Source organism: Diabrotica undecimpunctata, chromosome 10, assembly GCF_040954645.1.
Source record: "Diabrotica undecimpunctata isolate CICGRU chromosome 10, icDiaUnde3, whole genome shotgun sequence".
In the NCBI taxonomy this organism is placed as follows: Eukaryota; Metazoa; Arthropoda; class Insecta; order Coleoptera; family Chrysomelidae; genus Diabrotica; species Diabrotica undecimpunctata.
In genome coordinates this window covers 50,555,970-50,581,718 of record NC_092812.1, presented here as the reverse complement: position 1 = coordinate 50,581,718, position 25,749 = coordinate 50,555,970, and the positions used below count along the sequence as shown (strand labels likewise).

The 25,749-nt window shown below is 33.8% G+C and overlaps 1 protein-coding gene across 3 annotated transcripts in view; it reads right to left on the bottom strand.

Annotated features, from left to right (window-relative positions):
* The window catches only part of Gyg (glycogenin 1), a 70,300-nt gene extending 44,816 nt beyond the window's left edge, over positions 1-25,484 (bottom strand). For all 3 annotated transcript variants that reach the window (XM_072546602.1, XM_072546603.1, XM_072546604.1), the window contains exons 1-2: positions 25,325-25,484; positions 7,122-7,257 (exon numbers count right to left, since the gene is read on the bottom strand). In XM_072546602.1, the coding sequence (XP_072402703.1) occupies positions 7,122-7,257; positions 25,325-25,334 (146 nt within the window). In that variant the 5' untranslated portion in view covers positions 25,335-25,484. The remainder of the gene's footprint in view (positions 1-7,121; positions 7,258-25,324) is intronic.
* Between the last annotated feature and the right edge of the window lie 265 nt (positions 25,485-25,749).

The window sequence follows — 25,749 nt, the reverse complement described above, 5'->3', positions numbered from 1 at the left end:
GTGGACGCAAGAAACTTGCAAGAGTGGTGACACTACGATGCTACCGACCCGGAATTTGAGCAGCTAAGGGATGAAAATATCCTAAGAAAATACCGAGGAGAAACCGAAGAGGAAAGTGATGATAAAGAAGAAGAGTTTGCACCTGGAGCAAGAAACACCTTAAGAAACACGTTTTCCGATCAGAAAAGCAGAAATAAGTGACACGTTACATTTAAAAAAGTATAAATAATGTAAGTATACATTAAAAATTGTACATTAAAGCTTTAGGTGAAACTAAATTTTTATTTTTGCTTTTATTTGACTTTCTTTGATCAGTTAGTGACTTATTCTCGATTTTCGTTATCCGCGGCAACTGTGCCAATCAACCCCACGGATAAACGGGAGTTGACTGTTTAGCGAATATTACTAACCATCTTGTTTATCGTTTTCATGATTTCATATCCACTACTGCCCTTTTTATTAAAGATTATACCTACCTATTTGCATATTGATAATTTAATTTTGTCATTTTCCAAGTTTAAGTGACATGTTTTAAAGAGGTGGATAATAAGCAAAAAACTTAAACCTTAATGATTTAAATGTGGCGGTGATTCCATTTCCAATTTTAATTCTTGTAGAGTTATGTTGATAGTATTTTTTCCCTAATAAGTACTGAATTTATTCTTGAACTTTTCATTTCCTTGAAAGTTGTGAGGTTCCAATAGGCCCTCCATAGCTGCTGTTGGTGTGTCCCTTAGAGCCCGTGATTCGAAAGCAATACCGCATGTTTTACTTCTTTATTTATTATAATAAATTTTGATATAATACCTTTTTTGACTTATTTTCTTTTTGATATCTGTGTCCCACCAATAATTTTCGTTTATATTCAAATTTTGTTTCCCTCAAACATCTTCCGCTGCTAACTTTAGGCAAATTTTCTGGTATGTTCATATTCTTCGGTTTTCGATTTGTGTATCTCTTATAATTTTTGTGTTACCCATCACGAATAACGTATGCTTTGTTATCCAAATTGTCTAAGTTGTATTGCGTTCTTTCTAGTTTTGTTTTGTTTATTTCGTTTACTTCCTTTTTGTCCTTGTTCGTTTTCCTAAGGTCTTCTTCAAAAACTTGCATCTTTTGTTTTAAGTGCATTGTCTGGTCTCCCGAACGTTAGCTATCACTACAGCAAAAGTCATTTTATCTTTTGCTTTATGGAAAAGCTATTCCACTCTCCGCATGCCAGTTCATTTTCAAATATTTCGGAGCCATGAATGTTGCTCCGTTAGCATTTGATTTTACCCCGAATATTACTTTTTCGCTATTTTTCTGCACTTTATTGTGGTAAAATATTTTTAGTAGGATTTAAATCCTTCTAACTTTTCTATCTGCGCTCCATTTATTTGTAACATGATGTTATTTTATGCTGTTTGACTAAATACCATGGACAACTTTTTGTATTGATACTATTTAAAAGCTCTGGAAGAGCTTGAAGCAAGAATGTAGCTTGTTTTCAGGAGAACTCTTTAGTATTTCAAAAGCTCTCGAGTTCCCTTTTGACAATCATCAAAGTGTAGCTCTGCACACCGATTCCTTATCCACACTTCATTCGTTAGAAAGTATTTTCAATCAACATCACCTAGTGCAATATGCGAGAATACAACCCATACCTATCTTTTTGTTTCCATAAATGAAAACAATCAACCACTGGCAGCTTCACGTACAGTACTCCCAGATTTTCCACATAGCCAACATAGACCAGTTGTAATAGAAGTCGGCATCAAAATACCAATAATATCATCTTTTCCTCGACTAGGTGGAACTTTCAAAAAGCAGACTGGGCGACTTTTACTGAAAGATTGGACAAATGTCTGGGATGGATAACCCCAACACGTGCAAACTACATGAGATTTGTTGGCGCGGTTATCTCTACAGCGAATAAAACAGTTTGGATGCAGCCAGACGACAAAAATGGATGGAAACTGTGGAAAAATTAGACTTTAGTAAATCAAGCAGAAAAGTATGGTCTTTACTTAGAAAACTTGGTAGTAGCAGATTCCCAAATAGAGACAAAGTACCAATAGCTCCCAACAGAGTAGCCTCCCACATTGTAGCAACCTCAAGAGATCGTGACCACACCACCAAATTAAAACAAGAACTAAAAATACTAAAGTCTGCATGCCCGCCTACATCTGAATACTCTGACAAGTTTACTTTAGAAGAAATTATTTCAGCAATAACAGAAATTAAGTCTGGAAAGGCACCCGGCTCCGATAAAATCGATCCAGAATTTTTACTCCACTGTGCAAATATGCTAGGAAATGGCTGGTTGATTTCTATACAGATGTTAAAATCAGGAGAAATCCACCATTCACTAAAAAAGGTCTCCATTATAGCCATATTAAAACCAGGAAAGGCAAATGATCAGCCCCAAAACTACCGACTGATTGCATTGATGAGCTGTGTCTATAAACTATTGGAACGCTTAATCTACAACAGAATAAGTAGAAACATATTTGAATTGATACCTATTGAGCAAGCAGGGTTCGTACCTAACCGCAGCTGCACAGATCAGATCCTATCCCTAACAACACATATTGAAGCAGGTTTTCAAAGAAAACAAAAAACATCAGTTGCTTTCATTGACCTAATAGCTGCATACGATACTGTCTGGAGACAAGGCCTAATCTGCAAACTAATCCGTGCCATCCCGTGTCAAAAGGTAACTAAACTCATTGATAGCATGCTCACCGACAGACCTTTTTAAGTCACAATGGGCAACTTTAAAAGTGTCCAAATGAAGCTCAGCAATGGACTACCACAGAGATCTGTTATGGCACCCTTACTGTTTAGTTTATACATCGCGGACCTACCTGGGACAACTTCGCAGAAATTTGGCTACGCTGACGACTGGGCCATTGCACCAAGACATAATAACATGGATATTACAGAAACAATACTAACGGATGACTTTGCCGTTATGGGAGAGTACTTTCGCAAATGTAGGCTACGGCCCAATGCAACGAAAACTGAAGTGTGCTGTTTCCATCTGAATAATGCCCAAGCCAACAAAAAACTCTCCGGTCACTTTGAAAACAGACTTCTCACACATAACTCAACACCAAAATATCTTGGAGTGACTCTGGACAGAACATTGAGTTTTAAAGAACACCTATAAAGAACGGCAGCAAAACTGAAAACGCGAAATGATATAGTCCAAAAGCTATGTGGCACCACATGGGGGTCCTCAGCTTCCGTACTCAGATCATCCGCTCTCGGACTTGTATACTCGGCGGCTAAATATGCTTCCCTGGTATGGCTCAATAGCAAAGACACGAAGATTTTTGACACCCAATTAAACCAGACAATGCGAATGATCTCAGGTACAATTAGACCCACACCGAGGGTGAGTCTCAGACTTCCCATTCTTAGTTACATTCCATCACCGAAACTGCGAAGAAGTCATTTCCTTCACCAAATGGCCTGTATCGATCAGAAACCGCCAGGATTTGAACTGACCCGCAATGCATGGACAACCCTAAACAGAATAAGAACAAGCAGCGGTAGATGTGCTGACAGCTTATATAGATGGGGAAAAGCCCTTACTCCTGAGTGTGACTGTGGTGCACAACGACAGACCGTCCGTCACATTGTTGAAGAATACCCCCGAAGGCGATTCCCTGGAGTTTTCGATGAGTTTTTACATTATATTGCATCCAGTAATGCATTATCAAGAAGAAACAAAGTTAAAAATAAAACAGGGTGGTTTGTTAACGACTGCAGAGAAGCTATTCAAAAAAGATGGAAGCCAAACAGGAAAGGAAGCAGATAAAACAAAGTATAAAATAGAAAGACGGAGACTGAAACAAATAGGTAAAGTAAGAAAGAGTGGAAGAAAAAATATTTAAAATAGAAACCAACTTTAGAGAAAAGAATAGTAAAAAATTCTTTGAAGAAATAAGGCGTAGGTAACAGCAATAAGACACAGAATAAAACACTTTTAATTGTTGCCAAGATATAAAAGGAGATCTGATTTTTGATGCTCACCAGATGCTCGCCAGATGAAAAGAACAGTGTGGAAAAATACTACAAGGAGAAGACATAATGACGGAAGAAGAGGTAATAGGAGAACAAAAAAATAAAATAACTATCTCCTCCATCATCAGAACAAATATTAAAACTAGAAAAGTAATTATAAAACTAAAGAAAAGAAGAAAGGATATAAAAATTGAAAAAGGATGCTAGGAGTCAAAGAAGGAGCCTTGCAGAAGAAGAACTATTACTGAGGTATATACGTATACGTACATATATACGGAAGGAAATTCCGCAGGTTTTGTACTGATTGCAATCAGTGTACATGTGGATTAAAACCTTATCTGATAAATGCGATAAATTATTTTATATTTAAAATAAATGCCAAGGTTTCTGTTTGCTTTTATAATATCTTAATTAATTTTTGGAACAGTGGTCTTCAACTAACTATATTATCAACTTTCATTAATCAGAGACGATTTTACATAACCAACCATTTACTAATCTCACTCTCTAAAATGTCAAAAAGCTTCAACATTTAAATTTATTTATTTTCTCTATATTTTGCTATTTTTTAAGACATTCCGTATTTCAACTATTTTTTATTACCACTCTACAAATTTATTTGTATACATAAACACTTGATGTGATCATACATACATAAACACCATTTTTTCTGACAAATAATAGAAAAATCTAAGGAATTCAATATCTCACCAGTCAGATGGCAACATTATCTTGTCTCCACAATTATTTTTAATATATATATATATATATATATATATATATATATATATATATATAATATATAATATATATATATATATATATATATATATATATATATATATATATATATGGAAAGGGCATCGCAATAAATGGCCGAAAAATAAACAACTTGCGTTTTGCAAATAGCCAAGAAGAGTTAAAGTCAAATATTTGGTCTCCAGTTAAATGTATCAACAAAGACAAAGATCATGATAGTTGATAGATTGACCGGTTTGAGGTTGTGAGCTCATACTAATATCTGGGATCATTGGTTACAAACACAGGGTCACAAAAAGATGGCCAAAATATGGAAAGACTCTCAAATTTCACGAACTCTAAAAATGAGGTTGATCAACTGCTTAATATTCCCAATACTGACGGATGTGAATCTTGGACCCTACGACAATTGGAGAGAAGAAAGATCTACGCCACTGAAATGTTCTGTCGAAGAATAATGTTACAAATTCCGTGGACCACAGGACGAATAATTCAATTTTAAATGGGCTAAAGGTCAGCAAACGACTCTCCAGGAAAGTCTATCTTCAACAATTTAAATACTTTGGGTATGTTATGAGAACAGACACAGAAATCTTGAAAAGAGTTATTAGCCAAGGAAAGATAAAAGGCCGAAGATTACGAGGAAGATCCCCATCAAGATGGATCGACCAAGTTACAGGAATATGTAAAAGAATTACGCATGAGTTAAAGAAATGACAAGAGACAGAGATGTTTTGAGATGGACAATACACAACATGACGATGACCACTAAACTCCCTCCAGGGGGTCAGGACTGAGGGAAGAGAAACACTTTATATACATATTTTAAATAATGACTCTTTTTAAATACGCTGCCTTATTGCCCGTAAAGAGCACCACTATCTTTCAACCACTCCAGTCTAAATTCAATCTTTGTTGACTACAATCTCCAAAACACTTGGTTCAAACTTATTGTAGTGTATTTAAACCAATTGTAGTGTCGTGACTATTTAGACGCTGACAATCTATGAAATAGTTTTAAAAGTCCTTGTCAAACTATTCAATAGATGTCTGCAGGAAGCAGTAACACCAACTCAGTGGCATAACGCAGAAATGATCTTACTTCATCTTACTTGCTACCGACCTCAGAAACTACAGGCCCATAAGTCTACTTTCCCATATTTATAAACGATTTACAAAAATAATTACAAAACGATTAGAAAATAACCTCAAATATAATTAGCCCAAAGAACAGGCGGGTTTTCGAAAAGGTTACGAAACAAACGATCACCTATTGGTAATAAAAAATCTTAATAGAAAAATGTATTGAATATAATAAACCACTAGCTTTAATATTTGTGGAGTATGAAAAGGCATTTGACATCATAAATCAACACTACAATGTTGGAAGCCTTGGCAGAATGCTGAATTGATTATCGGTATATAAATATACACCATATACCAAAACGCAACAGCTACTGTTAGAGTAGGTGATCTTTAAACTCAGAAATTCCTGATATAACGTAAAGTACATCAGGGGGACACCATATCACCGAAACGGTTTACTACGCTTTTAGAATATATATGTAAAAATTCAAAACTGACCAACAAGGGAACAAAGATAAATGGAGAAAAGCTAAGCCACCTGAGGTTTGCAGATGTATTGTGCTAATAGCTGATAGGATAAGGCCAAAGAACTTTTAAATCAACTCTACCTTTCTTCCATAGAAGCAGGATTTAAAATAAATACATCTAAACCCCTATAATGACAAATCTTGTAGTCAGCGAAAATATATGTGTAGGAATAAGATCCACAGACCAGGTAATGGCCTATAAATACCTAGGTCACGAGAATCCCATAGGAAAAGATAACCAAACCTTTGAGTTTCTCCGTCGTATATGACTGACTTGGGTACTATGGGGCGATGGAGCGTGCTATGTTAGACGTTTCAATGCGAGACAAGATCCCAAACCGCCAGCGACAACGAGGAAAAGGAGTGGCTGATGCTGTAGAGAAAATAGCAACACTGAAGTGCAACTCGTAGGTCACGTGGCTCTAATAACAGATAATCGATGGACAAAGGGAATACTGGAATGCCAAGAGATGATGCCTACCGAAACAGAGGTCGTCCAGATCTATGTTCAGCAGTGAACACGCGAAGATTTAATAATCACTCTAGACGTGCAAAAGGGTTCCTATGGGATAAAGTAAGTCATAGTGGACATCAGTAAATTACGAAATATGTCAATGACGTTTAGATCGCTCACCAAAATACGTAACTTTAATTACGATATTGTTGCGTTAGCTTACATATAATAAAATCTTTTATATAGTCAGAATCAATAAAAATAATTTTTGAAAAACTTACCTCATAGAATTTGTAACCCCTGGGGTAATAAGAACTGCCAATTGCTGTTTGGTACCAACTTGCTTCAAAGAGTGAGCCAAGACAAGGGATCCCAACGAATAGGAATCATTCGTCGCTAACGTCACCCAAGCATAGCCTAGAAAACAAAAACGTTGAAGATAATATTTCAAGTAAAAAATGGAAAATGTGGCATAATTTTATGGTGTATTTGTCTTTATTGAGTACTTAATACTACGAAGGTTAATCAAATATAAATAAAAAACATGTCTCGTTTATCAATAATTTAGGATTATCCTTTTAACTCTTGCAGTATGCAAGGAGGAAGATTACCTGAAATTAACAAACTCATGAGGCTCCATTGAGAAAATAATCAATTACCTATTATAATAAAAACAAAACAGGTAAATCCTCTTGTGAGAATTCAATTGGCAATTATGATAGAAACCAGGAAATACTTTTTAGATAAGTCGTCAATGAATGAAAGAAACCGAAACCGAATCGCGGTAACTAAAACACTATCTGAAATAGTGTTATTTTATTATGTTCGTTCGACAAAAATGCTTATTGTTACTTGTTTGTATGTAACAGATTGTATTTAAAAAAAAATAAAAAAATCTGAAGCAGATGTTTCCTCAGATAATAAATCTTTTTTCTTGATCCGCCTGCTATAAACCGGTCGTACTGGAGCCAATTGGCGGATTGTACATCTTCTTTTATTCGTAATACCCATTCCAGACGCTGAATAAGGTGGTATAAATCTAGCAAATGCTTACCATATGTTTTTGGAGACACTTAGTGGTCTTGGAATTAAGTTTTTGCCGCCTGCGATCGAGTGCTTCGCACTAATGCAAGATGTGGCTGTTTCAGGTTCTCTGTTGTTTTTCGCAGTACCTACAAGTATGTCCGTCCAATACACATTTTACCATGTGCTTGTTCGGATTTACTATCGAAGGGTGAGTTATGTTGTATTCGGATGCAGGCTATTTTCCGGTCATCGACAGTGCTTTTTGGTACTCTGGACCGAAGTATTTTGTAGCTCCTTTATGACCTGGCACCCATAGCAGTGTGACACTCTTATGCTACAGCAGTCTATCGAGTTTTTCTCAGCAATCCCACACTATAAATAGAGTCTACCTTAGGGCTCCTGTCCCCTAGTCGTTTGAATATATGAATATATTTATCCAGTTAAATCAAAAGCCCTAATATTAATTTCTCAGTGGACCGGTGTATATCAAACAGCTCTCAGACAAGAAAAAAAATCATAAAATACTAAAAGGCCAATAACTCATACACTAAATTTGTGAGCTATTCTTCAAAACGAAAGAAAAAGATTGTACAGCAAACGACAAGGTATGAAAAAAATCAAAACATCTAAGAATACAACAAAAACAATAAGATCATTGGAACAGTTTGTAACAGAAACCACCCTTTTTCCTAATTTGGATCCACCTATCTGTGATACTTTAACTACACTTATTCGAAGATAAATGTTTTCACGGACCCATATTCCTCTTATACCCCGATCAAAGAACACTATGAACCAACAAAAAAAAATAAATTAAGGATGAAAATTTGGGAAAAGGTAGATGAAAGTGTCTATTATTAAGCAAATAAAAAGTTAATATTCCTAAGGTACCTCCTTTTGCAAAAAGACTTTTCATATATTGGGCTGTATTTCATAAAATAATAAAAAAAATTAATTTTCTTTAGAAAAATATTATTGGCATGACTTAACCTTCAAAAATTTGTAACAACAATTTTTTTATACCTTTAGTAGTTTCTGAGATATAATCCTTTTTGTAACTGCTTATTTGGGTTACGTATTGGATGCGCGCGCGCATTAAAAAAAAAGGTTTTTGAAGTAACCAATTGTTTAATCAATAATTTGAGACAATTAGGTACCAAACATAAAAATTTACTAAAAAGACATAAAATGTAATAAAAAACCTCAATTTTAATATGACTGAATTTGCATAGTAAATTAGAAATTATTTAATTTAGAAAAATATGATTTAAGATAAACACTTTTCGAGAGCGACAATTTTTTTCGTCATAAAAATGTATACAATCATTTATATTAAAATTCTTTTGGATTTACATTCTAGAATGTTTATATAATATTTATCCCTATTTTAAATTTTATAATATAACTTGTAAGGGTAAAAATTTGTTAGTGATAAAAGCAATTTTTTTTATTTTATTTTTCACTTTTCGAAATTTAATTAACAATATCCTGTTAAAAATAAATAAAATGCAATGAAAATGTCATGGTAAGTACTCGAAAATGTGCTTTTTCTAAATTATTTTTTCCTTTTTTTGTAACTATAATATTTTTTAATTAAAGTTCAATTATTACAAATAAGTTCAAAAACTGGTACTGTTATAATAAAATCAATGGCATTTTTTCCAATCTAGTTTTTTGCAATGAAAATTTGAGAGCATATTAACGTTCCGTCGAGCGCGGCTGTTTAAATTGATACAAAACAAATGTTTTCTGCCAGTAAGTGTGTCTCCTAAACAGTCGGGAATTGTCCTCACCACTAGCTTCCTACCTCTCATTATTCTACCGAACGAAATATTCTTTGCCAGAACGAAGATATTTGAATATTGTTCATTTTGATATACCGCGCTCATTAGTATAACAAAATTAATTTTGTAAATTTGTGACATTACATAATTATACTTACGCTTACGTCATAAACATCAAACTGATTCACTGCGCCTGGTTGGAAATTTTTTGTAAGTTAACAAATTTATATTTGTTTTAGGTCGGAAATACGCTTATCATGGCAAGTTGTACTAAAAATATAACTTGGAGGATTCTAAAGATGTTGAAGAACTACAAAGATTGATGTTTGATGACGACGAAGGTGATTCACAGGACGATTTTGATGATGAATAAGATACAGATGCAGAATATGAAGGCAAACCTCGTGACGGCGATTCAGATACCGGGCAAGAAGCTATTGACAATGATGATTACGACGGATTTAACGTAGATGATAACAACATTTTTTGGAAAAGAAAAAAGTAGGATAGAAGCTCTTAGAAAAAACAAAATGGACATCACAAAGAGTTCGTTCAAAACAACATAATCTTATTCGCAAGTTACCAGGTGTAAAAGGTGCTGCAAGAATGGCAAAAACTTCTTTGGAATGCTGGAGTTGCATTATAGATGACGAAATATTGCGTATAATTGTACAAAAGACCAATATATTGAAAGTGTTAAATCGCTCTTCAAACGCGATAGAGATGCCAAGCCTATAGACATTGTTGAACTGATATTGATGAACATTTATAAATCTCTTATACTTTGCTGGTGTTCACAGAAGTAACAGTGTGGAAGACCTGTGGGGATCCGACTATGGATCGGCCTGCAACAACGTCAAAAAGAATTTAGCCCATTAGAACAAGGAGAACAGAAAACAGAAAATGAACATGTCGGAAAACGCAAGAGATGTCATACATGTATTGGACAAAGACGTTTGACTAAGTATAACTGCAAAAAATGTAAGAAACCCATTTGTTTGATTCATATAAACAGCTTTTGCAATATTTGTAGTCAGATATTTACAGAAATACCATAAGATGACATAAATGAGGGAAGGGTATAATACAGAACTTTATGCTTTTTTACAAGTACTGCGTCAGATTTTAGAAAAAGTTAGTTAGTTACCTTTTGCGTTAATGATTTGTATTCGAATGGATTTTTAAGTTTTTTATGTACTTTCGTACATGGATGACATGTATTAAATCCAAATTCCAATAAGGTATTAATGACTGCAAAAATTGGTGATACCGTTATATTACCTGTCCCCGATGTTGACAGAGGACGAGCTGATGCAAGAAATACGTTAGGCATTGTTGTAACAGTTGAAGATAGCATGTATTACAAAACCGGGACAGGAAGGGGTACATTACCACAGTTATTTACAAAAAATCACAGTTGTTGAAAAATCTCTTTGGAAGATTAGAGCGACTTCATCTCTATGTGGTGGTCAAGGATACAAAAGATGCTCATGCAAAAACCAAATGTGGTTAAAAAAAGTGCCACTGTAAGTCAACTCTAAATGTCAAGGAAGTTTGTCATGTTTGAATAAATAGTAGGTATTTTTTATGCAATTGACAATGTTGTATTATTTTATAATACACTATTCAACATTAACAAGAGAGAATAGTTAAACTCGACATTAACCAGGTAATGTAAATAAATCTAAATTTCGTACGACATTTCTGGTAAAGTCAAGATTAGAATAGTTCGATTGATGTGCATCCGTACCATTCCCTCAAGTTACGCAACCATCAGATTCTTCTCCTTCCTACACTTCTGTTCTCCTGGATGCCCAGCTTTCGTGCCTGGATGGTTTCCAATATCTCCATTCTTTTGTTGACTCTTCTCATGACTTCGTTGTTTGTTACATGCTCAGTCCATGATATCTTCAGGATTCTTGTATACACCCATAGTTCAAATGCTTCCAACTTTTAGTAGTCGACGCGTTTAGTGTCCATGCTTCTATCCCGTAAAGCAGAGTCGAGAAAATATAACATCTTGCCAGCCTAACTCTCAAGTCTAATTTCAGTTCTCTTGCACAAAGTACCTTTCTCATTTTATTGAAGTTTGTTCGTGCTTTTCTCTATTCGAACTTTGATTTCTTTGTTATAATCGTTTGTGTGATTAATTTGGGTTTTTGATATCCTCATAAATTTAGTTTTCTTGATGTTTATTGATAATCCATATTCTCATCCATACTCAACTATCTTATTTATTAGCTTTTGGAGCTCTTGGAGGCTGTCTGCTATTATGATAGTATCGTCTGCATATTTAATGTTCTTAATTGGTGTTCCATTGACCTTTATTCCTGCTGTTTCTCCCTCAACAGCTCTTTTTATAATTTCGTCAGAGTATGAATTGAATAGTAGTGGTGACAATACACACCCCTGTCGCACTCTTTTTTTAATTTCGAACTCTTATGATGTGTGTTCATTAATGCGTATGTGTGCCTGCTGTTTATGATATAGATTTATTAAAATTTGAAGGTCATTGTATTGTAATTGTTTTGCTTTGAGGACGTACATCTTGTGGCGGACTTTACGAAAGTCTTGTTGTAATCTATGAAACAGACATACATATCTTGGTTCACATCCAAGCATCTCTGGGTTAGTACATTGAATGCAAAGAGAGCTTCACGGGTACCTACGCCTCTACGGAATCCAAATTGGGTTTCTTCAATATCCATATCAAGTATTTGGTAAATACGTTTATGGATGATTTTTAAAAACATTTTAAGTGTGTGAAACATCAGGCTTATGGTGCGGTGGTCGGTGCATTCATTCATTGGGTATGTCACCCGACTGATAAATTTCATTAAAGAGCTTTAAGAGGACATCCATGTACTCATTTTTTATTATTTTAAGGATGTCAATAGGCAGTTGATCTGATCCCGGGCTCTTTCCGTTTCTGGTGTTCATTAGTGCAAACAATATTTCTTCCTTTGTAATTTCTAAACTTGTTTCTCTGTACTCGAAAGATATGTCTTGTAGGTTTCCTCTTTCGTCGTCGAAGAGCTCTTCCATATATTATTTCCATCGTTTTAGATTTTCGTTAGTCGTTGTCATAGTATTTCTATTTTTATCTAAACGAGTTGTGTTGTGGTTTCTTTTTTGCAGCCCTGCCATTTCTTTAACCTTTTTATGTAGGTTGAATAGGTCGTATTTGTTCTGAAGATCTTCTATCTTTTTACATTTTTTCTTATGGTAAGTTTGTTTTGCCTTTCTTATCATTTTTCTGATTTCATTGTAAATGATTTTGTAATTGTGACTGTCTTTGTTCTTGGCTTGTCTTCTTTGGTCCATCCTGCCGAGTATTTCGTCGGCCATCCAGTTGTCTCTCTTTCTTATCGGTTCTTTTAATATCTCCTTGCATGTAACGAGGAGGCAGTTTTTTAATGTTTCCCATTGTTGGTTTATCTCGTAGGTGTTAGTATCTAATTTATCAAAGTTTTCGTATATTTTCTGTTGGAGTTTGTTTTTTCTATCGGCTTCTTTTAGTTTTCTAACATCTAATTTTGGAGTTCTTTAGGGTTTTCTAATACGTTTAAGCTTAAGCGTGACATTAGCGATTAGTGGGTTATGGTCGGATGTGACATCTGCTCCTGGATATGTTTTAACTGATCTGATGGTGTTACGACATCTCTCTTTAATCATTATATAATCGATTTGGTTTCTTACCACTTTTTCCGGTTTATCTGCTGGTGAGCGCCATGTATATAACCGTCTCATAGGTAATTTAAAGAACGTGTTTGTGATTATTAGACTTTGTTCTTTTCAGAATTGTATTAGACGATCTCCTCTATCGTTACGCAGTTCACAAACATAACCTGAAACATTAAAAGCGCATATGCTGTTATCACAGACATTTATAATACCTACACAGCGCGCTGCAATGTAAACCGTAGCGTTTGATTAATTTGATGTCTAATGTTATGACAAGTCAAGTGATAGCGAAGTGGTATTGTTTTCACTTTCAGACCTAGATTAAATTCTTCCACTGATTTTTTTTAAGAAATTTAATATTAATCAATATTAAGTTTATTAGATATTATTAAATATGTAAATAACTAATAATTAATTAAATAAAAATAATTGTGTATCTCAATTTTATTTGTTTATATAAGTATTTAAATATTTTTTTTAATTAGAAATTTTTTAATTCACTCTATCACTGGCTTGATAATTCAATTATTAAAAAATATTACTTCATGTGGGCGCAACCAGGTAGGAATTAAGGGTTATATAGCAGAAACTACTGAAGCTATAAAAAAAGTGGTACAGTAGGCGCTACTTGTAGACTAGCACCAAGCTTCATACTATGTTTTGTGTATTTTTAAAATTTAAATAATATTTTTAAAATTGAATAAAGCAATTTTATTATTTATTTATTATTTATATTTTGAACAAATTATATTATGTTAAAATAATTCAATAAATTATTATATTTGCTTCTAAAGCCACCTGCTAACGTATTAACAAAGCATACGTTGTTTACTTCTGACGGACCTGTCAAATTCAGACGAGATATTAAATTAATAAAATATAAATAAATATCATTTGATAGTAAATTTAATTATTATATAAACTAAATAACCTGTTTAAAAATAATAATTGTATTTATATGAAGTTATTTTAAAACAAGAAGTGTCATAAAAATTAAAATAGATTATTCAATATTGTTATTAATCGGATGAAATTTGTGACTTTTAAATTTTGACAAGCGTTACGAATCGAATCTTTTATTGACAGATATTCTTTTAATTTTTTACTTCTCATTTAATGTCTGCATTTTGTTAGTTATTTTTTATGAATTTAAACCTTTAAATACCCTTTAAAACCTTTAATATATGATGACTAGAAACGAATTGATCGAGGGTAGTGAATCGATGTGAAGAACCGATATTTCGTGACGCTACCCGTGATGCCTTCTCGTGGCGCTAGTTCCGTGACGCTCGCCTTAGCTTTTTACTATAGAGAAGTATAGAAGTTAAGCTTAAAAAATTTATACAAATTTTATGGTCGATATAATGCCGATAACAGTATTGTAAAAAAATTTGGAATTGGAAATACTTTAGGAATGTAATTTTTTTTTAATATAATAAACACTTTCAATTATCTATTCCCAAAATTTCATCCCTGATTTCCTTTTTTGGGTTTTGGCAAAGTGTTCATTGGCTGGGCAATCACCGGTAAAAAAGGTCTGAAGTGCGTCTTTATAGAGACTCTCCACATATCTACCGCCTTGCTTGTTGCTGTGACGGTGGACCTCCACATCACACTTCCGTATTCTCTCTGTTAACCAAGCCAATCTTCCAGATACCAGGTTTTGGGTATATCGAAACACTATTATCAAGAGCGACTACAGGAAGTCGTGGGCATACCGTGCCACAGGTCACCTTAAATCAGGGTAACCGTCACAGGGAGAACATCCCTACGCAACAAAATGGAGGCCCCCAATTTCTTCTTCTTCTTCTTCTTCTTCTTTTTATGTAGACATGACTGTGTCTGTTTTCCAATATGCCTCCAGAAAGTTGTCGTTCCATCGTTTTCGTACTCTTCCTATTGATCGTCTTCCTATTGGAAGGATATTCTTTTTCTGTATAAGTATTCGGTGGATTCTGTATTTAGTCCTTCGATTCTGATTTTTGTTGGTGTTGGCGCCGCTCTCTTAGGTGTGAAGTATTCCAGGATGATTCTTATTTTACATGACACTAGGCTATGATCGCTACCTACATCTGCTGAGTTGAGGCATCTTACGTTGATTATTTTTGATGGATGTATATCTCTGTTGGTTATAACGTAATCTATTAAACGCCCAAACTCGTCTACCCATTTTCTAGCAGCGAAAATCTAAGCTTTTATTCTAGCGAGACAGTTTTAAATACAAATATTACATCAGGAACATTTAATTTGTCTAAAAAATATCGAATGTGCCACTTTTTGACACAGTGTGTATTTTAACAATTTTTATGTTTATTTTCTGTTATTGTATGTAAATTTTCTAAATTGTATGTGTATTCGCATTTGCTTAAGTTCTGCTTGCTTTTGTAACCCTATAAAAAATTGGGTAATAGATAATTTGAATACTACTACAACAGTCACCATAAAATAGGCAAATTGACTTTATTTGAAGTGTTGTCTTAAAAATTAAATTAATAAACTTGAAACCAACACACCAGATGGCCTTTAAAACTAATCACAAAGATAAAAATGTAATATTTTCGGTAACCGTCATTTTAAAAATACCGTCGCATTAAAATCATTGAATTAAAATTTATTTTTGGCTACTGCGTGTTTCTATGTATTTATAGTTGGCTATTATATCTAAACCATTATAAATTGCTCCTACACTTGAAAAAGTATTGGACACACTAAATTATTAGTAATGCAGATGACAAAATAGCAACTGAAAGGACCATTTCGTTTTTAAATTATTTACTCCACAGAGCTGTTTATTTATAATCCGAATGTGGCAGGTGCGAACTATCTGCCTTCATCTCATTATTATTCGCTTAAGATCAAAATTTATTAAAGTACACTATTTATAAAGATATATAACGGTTAGTGTTGTCACAACTGCGACTGTTAAACTGCTGATAATTTACTTAAAAATTGCCTATATGTGTTTACTTAAAAATTGCCTATATGTGAGAGTGTAATTAATTAAACTAATGTGTTCTAATCACAAAAGAATGTAATATATGAAAAAAGGGAGGGAGGAACATATGCACTAGTACCAAGAATTTTGGTTAAAAAATACTGTAGGCAATTTGGATTCAAATTCTGTTCAAAATAAATATCTCTGGTAAACTGGTAAAGTACTTATGATCAGGAAGTAAAAAAATGGAAGTGTACATGTTTGATCAACTCAATGGGGTCCCTATAGATAAGAGTTTCTGTATGTTTTGGACAAAAGTGAAGTACCTTATTGTTTTACAAAATTTAAAAATGGTCTATTGTAAATTAAAATTGTGGCAAGGAGGTGGGAACAAAATGGGATGTATGTCTTCTCCCACTGGATACACTGTATGTACGAAAATGTGAGTTTGTGGTCTACAGAAAAATATTTATAATAAAAATATAATTTTGAAGTATGCAGATTGCAATATTTCAAAAATTTAATTTTAGAGTTTATGGATTAGAGGGGGCTCAACATATGAGGGGTATAGTTTTAAAATGTACAATCTCTATATTTCGCAAAAAATGAGATAGATGTCGCATCACGTCGAGTTGTTAGCACTGAATCGAAACAATAGAAAATCTCGTTTTCAAAATAGTGATTATCCAATGAATTCTGAAGGCAGAAAATTAAACTTCAATTCAAAACGTCCAATCTCCAATAACATTAAATTTTCAAACCGTACAATCTCCTATCCAATATTTAAAATCAAAGTGTACAATCTCCAATGGGTTTTGGAAAACGTTCTGTTTTTACATTATTACGTTAATTGTTAGTTGCATGTGATTTGTGAAGCAGCACAGTTTGTTTACTAAAGTAGTATCGTATTTTTTCGAATCTGTAAAGTAATAAATCGTATAATGGAGGTAAATGTAACTCCGTTAACTAGTAATAAAGCACGAGGACACAAAAGCGGTGCTTTTCAATGTACATTACTACAATTATTGAACGAAATAAAACGTTTCCAATCTAAATTGTATGGGACGAAGGAGAAAACATTTCAAGACAATTTTCTGCTAAAATATTGCAAAACAATTCCCATACAGCATAAACGCTCAAAAAATTCGTAACATGTTGCAAAAACATTTCAAACACGATTTTATATCCTGACGAATGAAAACAAAATGTTGAATGTGCGAAAGAAAGCTTTCATGAATGTTTTGAGTATAACAAGGAGACGAATTGATACAGTTACAAAAAATTTAGATAGAACTTCCCTTCCTGCAAAGGAAAATCGAGGTGGCGATAGAAAGGTGAAAAAGTACATGTTAATAAATGGTGTTCCGCGTAATTGAATCTCATTATTGCCGAGGACAAAGCCAACGGTTATATCTGGATTCTTCTTTGAATATAAAATCGAAGTAGAGAATGTACTTAAAAGAAAATGAAAACCTTCCAGTAAAAGAAAGCTATTTCAAGAAAAATTTTAATACACAATATAACCTTGATTTTGGTTTTTCTAGAACCGATGCATGTTCGGCATGCTTACAATTGACTGAGAAAATAAAAGCGTGACATGATAAGGACATGAAAGCCAACTTATTCATCCAAAAAAGGGTAGACATATTGAGGTCCAAACCATTTTGTAGCCTTTTAAGAGAACGGGACGAAGGTGTAGAAACGTTTTCTTTTGACTGTCAGAAAAATCAAGTTTTGTCTAAGATTCCGGCTCAACAGGCCTATTATTCACGTCAATTTTATATGTACAATTTTACCGCTGTGAGAAGAACTTCAAAAAGTAATTTATCCATCTACTGTCGCTTCTTTCTGTTCTTCTCCTTTCTGTCAGACCGGGCTTTTCGGAATATCAAAAAGGATATTTAAAAAAAAAGGAAATAATTCTGAAACCACATGAATATCTGCAGATGCTTTTAAAGTATAGTACTGTTCATATGGTTGGAGAAGTAGTCGAATTATATGACTGGAAAAATGAAACAAGCAATCACATTAAGGCTCCAGGACGATGGCCTTTCGCTTTCGCAAAAGTGTTATTTTAAATAAAAGCTCTCAAGGCTCAGTGTTAGTCAGCGGCGAGATAGCTTTTAAGACGGATGTTGGTGTGGGAAAATCAATAACAAAAAAAACCACGAACATTGAAAGAATGAAATCTGTCAAAATTCCGAAAGATAATGTCGTGGTCAATAACAACACAAAGGTTGATGTGAATAATTTATTATGTTGTCATTTTGGAAAGGACTGGAAAAGTGATCTTCGTTTAAGTTTTTTACAAATTCATCATCATCGAAGACAATGTAGCACCAGAAAATGAAACCGTCAACAATGAAACGTGTGAAAACGTCGAAGAAGAGATGGACTTTCCACTTAACTACTTCTGAATAATTAAAAGTATTACTTTCTAAATTTTTTTGTCATCTCACTCCAATATTTTATCTCATTTGTGAACTTTTTTTGGCTAATGGTTGTATTATCACAATAAAATAAATAAGTTTAATAAATAATGTTCGTAAGTTATTTTCAATGTGAACAAACTCCATTTGTTATGCGAATGCAATCATACATTAAAGATGGCACTCTAAACGATCTAGAAATTACGCTGTGGAAACAGCTCTGGACAATCAAGTGAATTGTGAAAATTAAACAAAATAACTAGAATATATGGCTCGTGAATTAATGGAAGAGTATAAACAACGATATTTCCAGAAAAACCCATACTTATGCATAGATGAAGAGGCGATACAAGAAGCCTTAGACAATAACAAAACTATTAGAGAAAATATAGAAATCATGATTAATTAGCTAGTAATTTTAACGCAAATATTTTAAATAATAAAGCAAAAAAGAATAATTAAATTTCGAAAACGAGGACTACACACACTCTCTCTCTCTTTCTCTAATGGCACTACAGCCCGAACAGAGTTTTGGCCTCCTCCAAACTATGCCTCTAACCATGCCAGTCCTACGCCGATATTCACCAGGATCTTCCGTCTAGCAAATTTTGTACGTCCGCTACCACTTCATCTTCCCACCTTTTCCATGGCCTTTGTTTTGGTCTTGCGCCCTGTATTTTACTATCTAGGGCTCTTTTCGGCAATTTTTCGGTCTCTATTCTCACTACATGGCCAAACCATGGAAATATCTGAAGTTTAACAAATTCCGAGATCGGTATCTCTTTGAACATTTGGTAGAGTTAAGAAATTAAACGAAGGCATAAATAATACACAAATGGTATTTAGGAAAGGTTTGGGAACACGGGATGCACTGTTTGCAGTGCATGTTCTTTCGCAGATATGCCTAGATATGAATTAGGAAGTATATGCCTGTTTCATTGATTTTAAGAAGGCATTTGACAGACTGAAGCATAATTGTCTTAAAGAAATTTTATTAAATAAAAACATAGACAGTAGAGACATTAGAATTATATGTAATCTCTATTAGAATCAAACAGCGAAAGTGAAAGTTGAAAATGAACTGAGGATATCGAGATTCGCTGTGGAGTGCGCCAAGGGTGTATTTTATAACCATTTTTATTTAATTTATACAGTGAAGCCATCTCAGAATTAGCGTTGTCCAAAATCAATGAAGGCTCAATAATAAGCGGTAAGTCACTTAATAACATTAGATATGCTGACGAAACTATCCTTCTACCGGGAACACTAGAAGAACTGCAACACCTTGCTCAACAACTAAATATACATTGCAACGATTATGGACTAAAAATAAATTTGAAAAAGACCATGTTCAAGGTATTTACATAAGCACGAGTGCCTTAAGAACCGGCAAAATAACGCAAAAGATAGAAAACATAATACGTTGTGAAATAAAAAGAGATAAAAGTAGTAGAGGTGGGAAATTATCGATAGAAACCTCTAATTTACATTACATTACATTAGGACTATCGATAGTTTTCCACCTTTAGACGTTAGCTTATGAGCTAATTGACTTCAGTCATAATATTACAAGTATGACGTCGAACATTAACATTTTTTAAATTTCGCATAAAGTAAAAACTGATTGAAGGCAATAAAGCAAATGTAAGTAAACAGTAGTAGTAGTAGTAGTAAGTAAGTAGTAAGTAGTAGTAGTAGTTAGTAGTAATTTGATAAATACAGAATAACAAGCTATGATAATTCTGTATTGAGAAGAGTGTATGCGACGTCTCAAATCACAGTTTATTATTGATCAATACTTTAATTTTGGATAAAAACATACTCGTATTTGAACTGTTTTTTTCTACTAGTATTTACCTTGAATTACTATGACTGAAGTCAACCAGCTCATAAGCTAACGTCTAAAGGTGGGAAACTTTCGATAGATCTAATGTAATGTAAAGTAAATTATAGGTTTATATCGATAATTTCTCACCTCTACTACTTGCATATCTTTTTATTTCACAACGTATTATGTTTTCTATCTTTTGCGTTATTTTGCCGGTTCTTAAGGCACTCATCCCTGTATATGTTAATAGAATAAAGAGCAACAAATGGAATGGATGTGAGAGCCAGGAGATGAACAGTATGCGGTCTGCATAACTTCCTATTACAAATAAAATTTAGGTAATTATGCATAAATAGAGAGAAGAACAAACACCTACAGAGCAAAAAATTAAACCTGGACAACCTGAAAAATCCAGAAATAGTAAAAAGATTGTGAGCAGAAAGAACTCCAAGAACAGAGGGACGAAACAATAGAAGGAGAATGGAATAAGATTAAAAGGTTAACATGGGAAACGGCTAAAAGAGTGTCAGGAATTAAGAAAGATCAAAGAAATGGGTTTCAGAAAAGTGGAAAAACAACCCAAACAGGAATATAAACTACGATCCAATCGTTGTAGAATCCTTCCTCTCCATTCCTTGAGCCTTTGTTAGGGCGTTGTGACACTCTAAATAATCTAATAATAATCAAATAATTAATTCTAACCAAATGATCCTAGTCCAAGGAAAGGCAGAAGATCACGAGGAAGATCCCAACAAGATGGATCGACCAAAGTACAGGGATGAGCAAAAAACCTACGCATGAGTTAAAAGAAATTACCAGAAACAGAGATCTTTGGAGACGAGCAATACACGACATCACGATGACCACTACACTAGCTCCGGGGGGTCAGAACTGAAGAGAGAAATCTTTTTCTTCAGATGTCATCTTCGCTATGAAGTAGTCTGTCGTCATTAATATTTTAACTTTTGAAAAAATTGTCTAAATAGTTCACTTGAACTACATCCAAACCACTCCCTCAAATTTCTGAGCCAGGATATACGTCTTCTTCCGATACTTCTTTTGTCCGCTATGTTTTCCTGCATTGCTCTAGGATGCTGTATGTTTTACCATGCATTATGTGCACCAAATAATGCATTTTTGTTTCTTTGACAATTATTTCTATTGCTTTTTCTTTCCCCAGTCTTCCCAACACCTCATTATTTGTTACTTCTTTCAACTCATGATATTATCACAGTTTGCGTTTGACTGTACACCCAAATTCCAAATTTTCCTTATGGCTCCTATGTGACAATATTTTGGAAACTAACAAGTGACTAAGAGCATATTATGGAACCCATCTACTGACCCGTACAAGCTTGCATAGCGTAACAGAATTCTGGAATGCGAATCATGAATAAGAAGTGTAAGATGGACAATAAGCCAATCGGCATTAGAACAACCAGTTTATAACAGACGCTTTCCGAAAATCCACAAAAAAACCGATACCTTACGAAAGCCACATTTTGCGTCGTTAATGTATACCTCTATTTTCTAGGATATAGACTGGTATGAATTATTTTTTAGAGGATTTTCAAAGTGTATATTGTCTGGGCAATTTCTTCTTTACCAAAGTCATCTAATTAAGAAAAAAAAGAGTGTATGACATCAGACGATGAGTTGCTAGTTCTTATACGAAGTAAATCAAAAGATCGATATGTTTTTGTACACACTTATGACAAAACAAAAGATGGAAAAGGGAAGTATTTTTGAAGTGTATAAACGATTTTAATTCCTAGCTGAGAGCTTTCGGCTTACAAAGCCATCATTGGAGCTATGCTACAAGGGAGCAATGATGTAAATACCACTAATTTTAATTTAACAATGATTCACTTACGTCAAAGATTAAGTATCCTACTAGGAGAGATCATAATATGGTAAGGAGAAAATGCTGGTTCTATTTTTTATTTTTTCTGTCTGTTATCAATGAAAAAATAGAAAGGACTGTACACTGAACTTAAAAAAAAACACATTAAAAATTTTTGTTATGATACGGGTATCAGAACCCGACCATTTTATTGGAGCTGAAAGCAGCAGATTCGATTTTGCTCATTCCATCTGCTGATTAGAAGATAAACTTAAATGAAAAAATTATCGTGGCATAACGCTCTTGTGTACAGCGTACAAAGTTTTTACTTACATACTAAACAAACGACTCAAAGAATTAACTGAAATATTGTCGGATAATATCAAACCAGTTTTCGACAAGGAAGATCTACAACTGACCAGTTATTCACAGTGAAACAAGTTGTAAACAAATCGTGGAAATACGACATTGACATTCACAACTATATTCATAGATTTCAAACAGGACTACGATTCAATAGACCCAACTTATATCAAATATTGCACAGCTTTATCATCTCCCAAAAATACATTCGACTAATATCAGAAACAATGGATTCGTCAGCAGCATCTGTCAGAATACAAAATAAGCTCACTGAGAACTGTTCAATAGTCAAATGATTAAAGCAAGAAGATGGACTGGTACCGACACTATTCAACCTGACTCTCGAATATGTGAAAAAACAGTTAAACATAGGAAGAGCTAAACTCCGAACAAATAAATCAATACAGAATGCCGCCTATGCCCATGATACCCGCATTGTGTCTCGCAGAACGGAAAAGAGGGCAGAAATATATTCACAATTAAAAACAGGAACAAAAGAGACAGGACTAGAAATAAATATTTAAAAAACAAAAAAGGCGCAGACAAGAGCTGTAGGAAACAGATGCACCGTTGAATTAGAGGACGATATTGAAACTGTAGAAAATTTCACATGTTTGGGAGTTGCGTTAAGCACGGATGGAACAAAAGAACCAGAAATTCAAAGAACAATAGTAAAGGAAAACAAAGCTTATGTTTCACTCGCCCATATGTTCCGCTCCAAAAACACACACTGGAGATCGAAAATCAGGGTCTACAAAACTTTTATCAGACCAATAGTATGTTATGGATGCGAGACATGGGTGATCTTAGAAAACACAAAAAGAAAGCTGCAAGTCTTTGAAAGAAAAGTACCAAGGAAGATATTTGGACCTATTAACGAAAACAGAGTAGGGAGATCCAGGTACAACCATGAACTCTATCAACTGTTCAAAGAGACACCGATCTCAGCACTCGTTAAACTTCAGAGACTTCGATGGGCTAGTCATGTAATAAGTAAGGGAGATCGAAAGATTGCTGAAAAGAGCCCTAGACAGTAAAATGCAAGGCGCAGAGGATGAAGTGGCAGCGGACGCGCAAAATTTGCGAGACGTAAGGAACTGGAAAGGACCGGCGTAGGACGGACAAGGTTCGAGAGAAAGACAAAGATTGATAACTAAAATACTCTTAGAGCTTCGGAAACTAAAGCTCACTAACATATAATCAACGTAAAATGTTCGATCACCAAAAGATGTGTGACACATGTGAAATATAACTTCGAAACGAATGCAGTACCTATGGAAATATCTATGACGACAAAAGACACCATTGAAATCTCCAATTTACAAGGAAAACTCGATCGAGCAGTAGAAATATTATTTTTTTTTGGGGTTCTTTGGAAATATGGCTATTAACAAAAAGTTCAAAATGTTATACTTCCATAATTGCACTATTTTCAGGGTGTACAAACACTACAGGAGCTTCAAAACTAATTCGTGCCTTACTTTCTTAGATCTTATCCAACCACAGCGGCAAGAAAAATGATATATCAAGATTTTTGTAGTTCAAAGCGAAACTATTTCCACCAGACGAAGGCAGTTATGTGACAAGCACATAAAAGTTTACAGGAATTTAAAAAATTTGACCGATCAATCGCTTACGATCCTTCAAATGTCCCATAAAATTTCTAAATTGTTTTGACCCGAACTGGCAATATGCCATTTCAGTAAACGATCCATTAATGTGGGACAATTCCGGGGGGCTAATATCACAACGGCAGTTCTTTAGTATCATTCTGAATTAACTTTGAGTAGTCTCTACAGGTCGGAAACCGTTTTCAAAAACGAAAGAACCAAACGTTTAATAAAATAGACCCAATTTCTCAATTATGGTTAAGTTTTTTTATCGAAAAAACTTTTCAATTACTTAGTTATCGAATATCCTCTTATAGTTTTTCCTAAAAACGCCTTTTCATAATCCTACTGACAGATTAATGGTATTTTGTAACTATATAAGTAAAGGACTGTGGACTAGGATATGAATTTGACGAAAATATAGGAACTGAGAGTCTTTGGACCTCAAAAAACAAATTTAATTTGTCAATGGACCTTTTCTGACATCTGAATACTATCTGCTAAGAATAAAGCACACAAAATAAACACATACATACACTGTATAGTACCTATAATGAAATAAAATGCCAGCCTGTAAGTGCAAAATTTGATATTGCCAATATTTAAAATAATTTTAATTTTTATCAAAAAAATTTTTTGTTTATAAACATATTAAGATAACGCAACTTACGTAAATTATTATCCGTTAAACCTTTATATCAATTGCAATTGTGATAAAAAAAAATATGAATTAATTCTGGCCTACATTTAAATTTATTCAATAAAATATAGGTTAGGAACGAGCAAGGCGAATAACTGACCAATTGCTTTTTATCAATTTTTCAATTAGAGCTCAATGAAGTATAAAAAGCCGGCTAAAAAATATTCGAATATATATTAGGTTCATTAGTGTTGGAAGTTTATACCTACTAATGTTAACCTTGCTAAATGTTAAGTACACAAGGGTTATTTAATACAAAAAATAAATTTGTGTTCGGCTCACCTCCTCCCATGATGAAGTTTTCTTCCAAAAATACGAAATAAACTGTTCACTTTACTACGATAATTAAAGCTTGTACCTACTAGATAAACGCAACGCACAACCCAATAAGAAAATCAAAACAAGTGCAGGAATCGACTGCAGGAACGACAGCTCACGAAGATATTTCAGGAACCCGACGTTGCCAGTGTTACCTAAAAACAAATTTTATACCAATTTTAAACAACGTGCGTAACTTAATTCGTCGTAAGAAATTAAAATTAAATTTAACAAAATTCACATAAAATAAAAACGTTGAATATAATAATTAGATAAATCGACTCGATATAAAGTATCTGCTAGGTTAAGGAAGATAATAATGTAAAGTGTATAATATATATATATATATATATATATATATATATATATATATATATATATATATATTT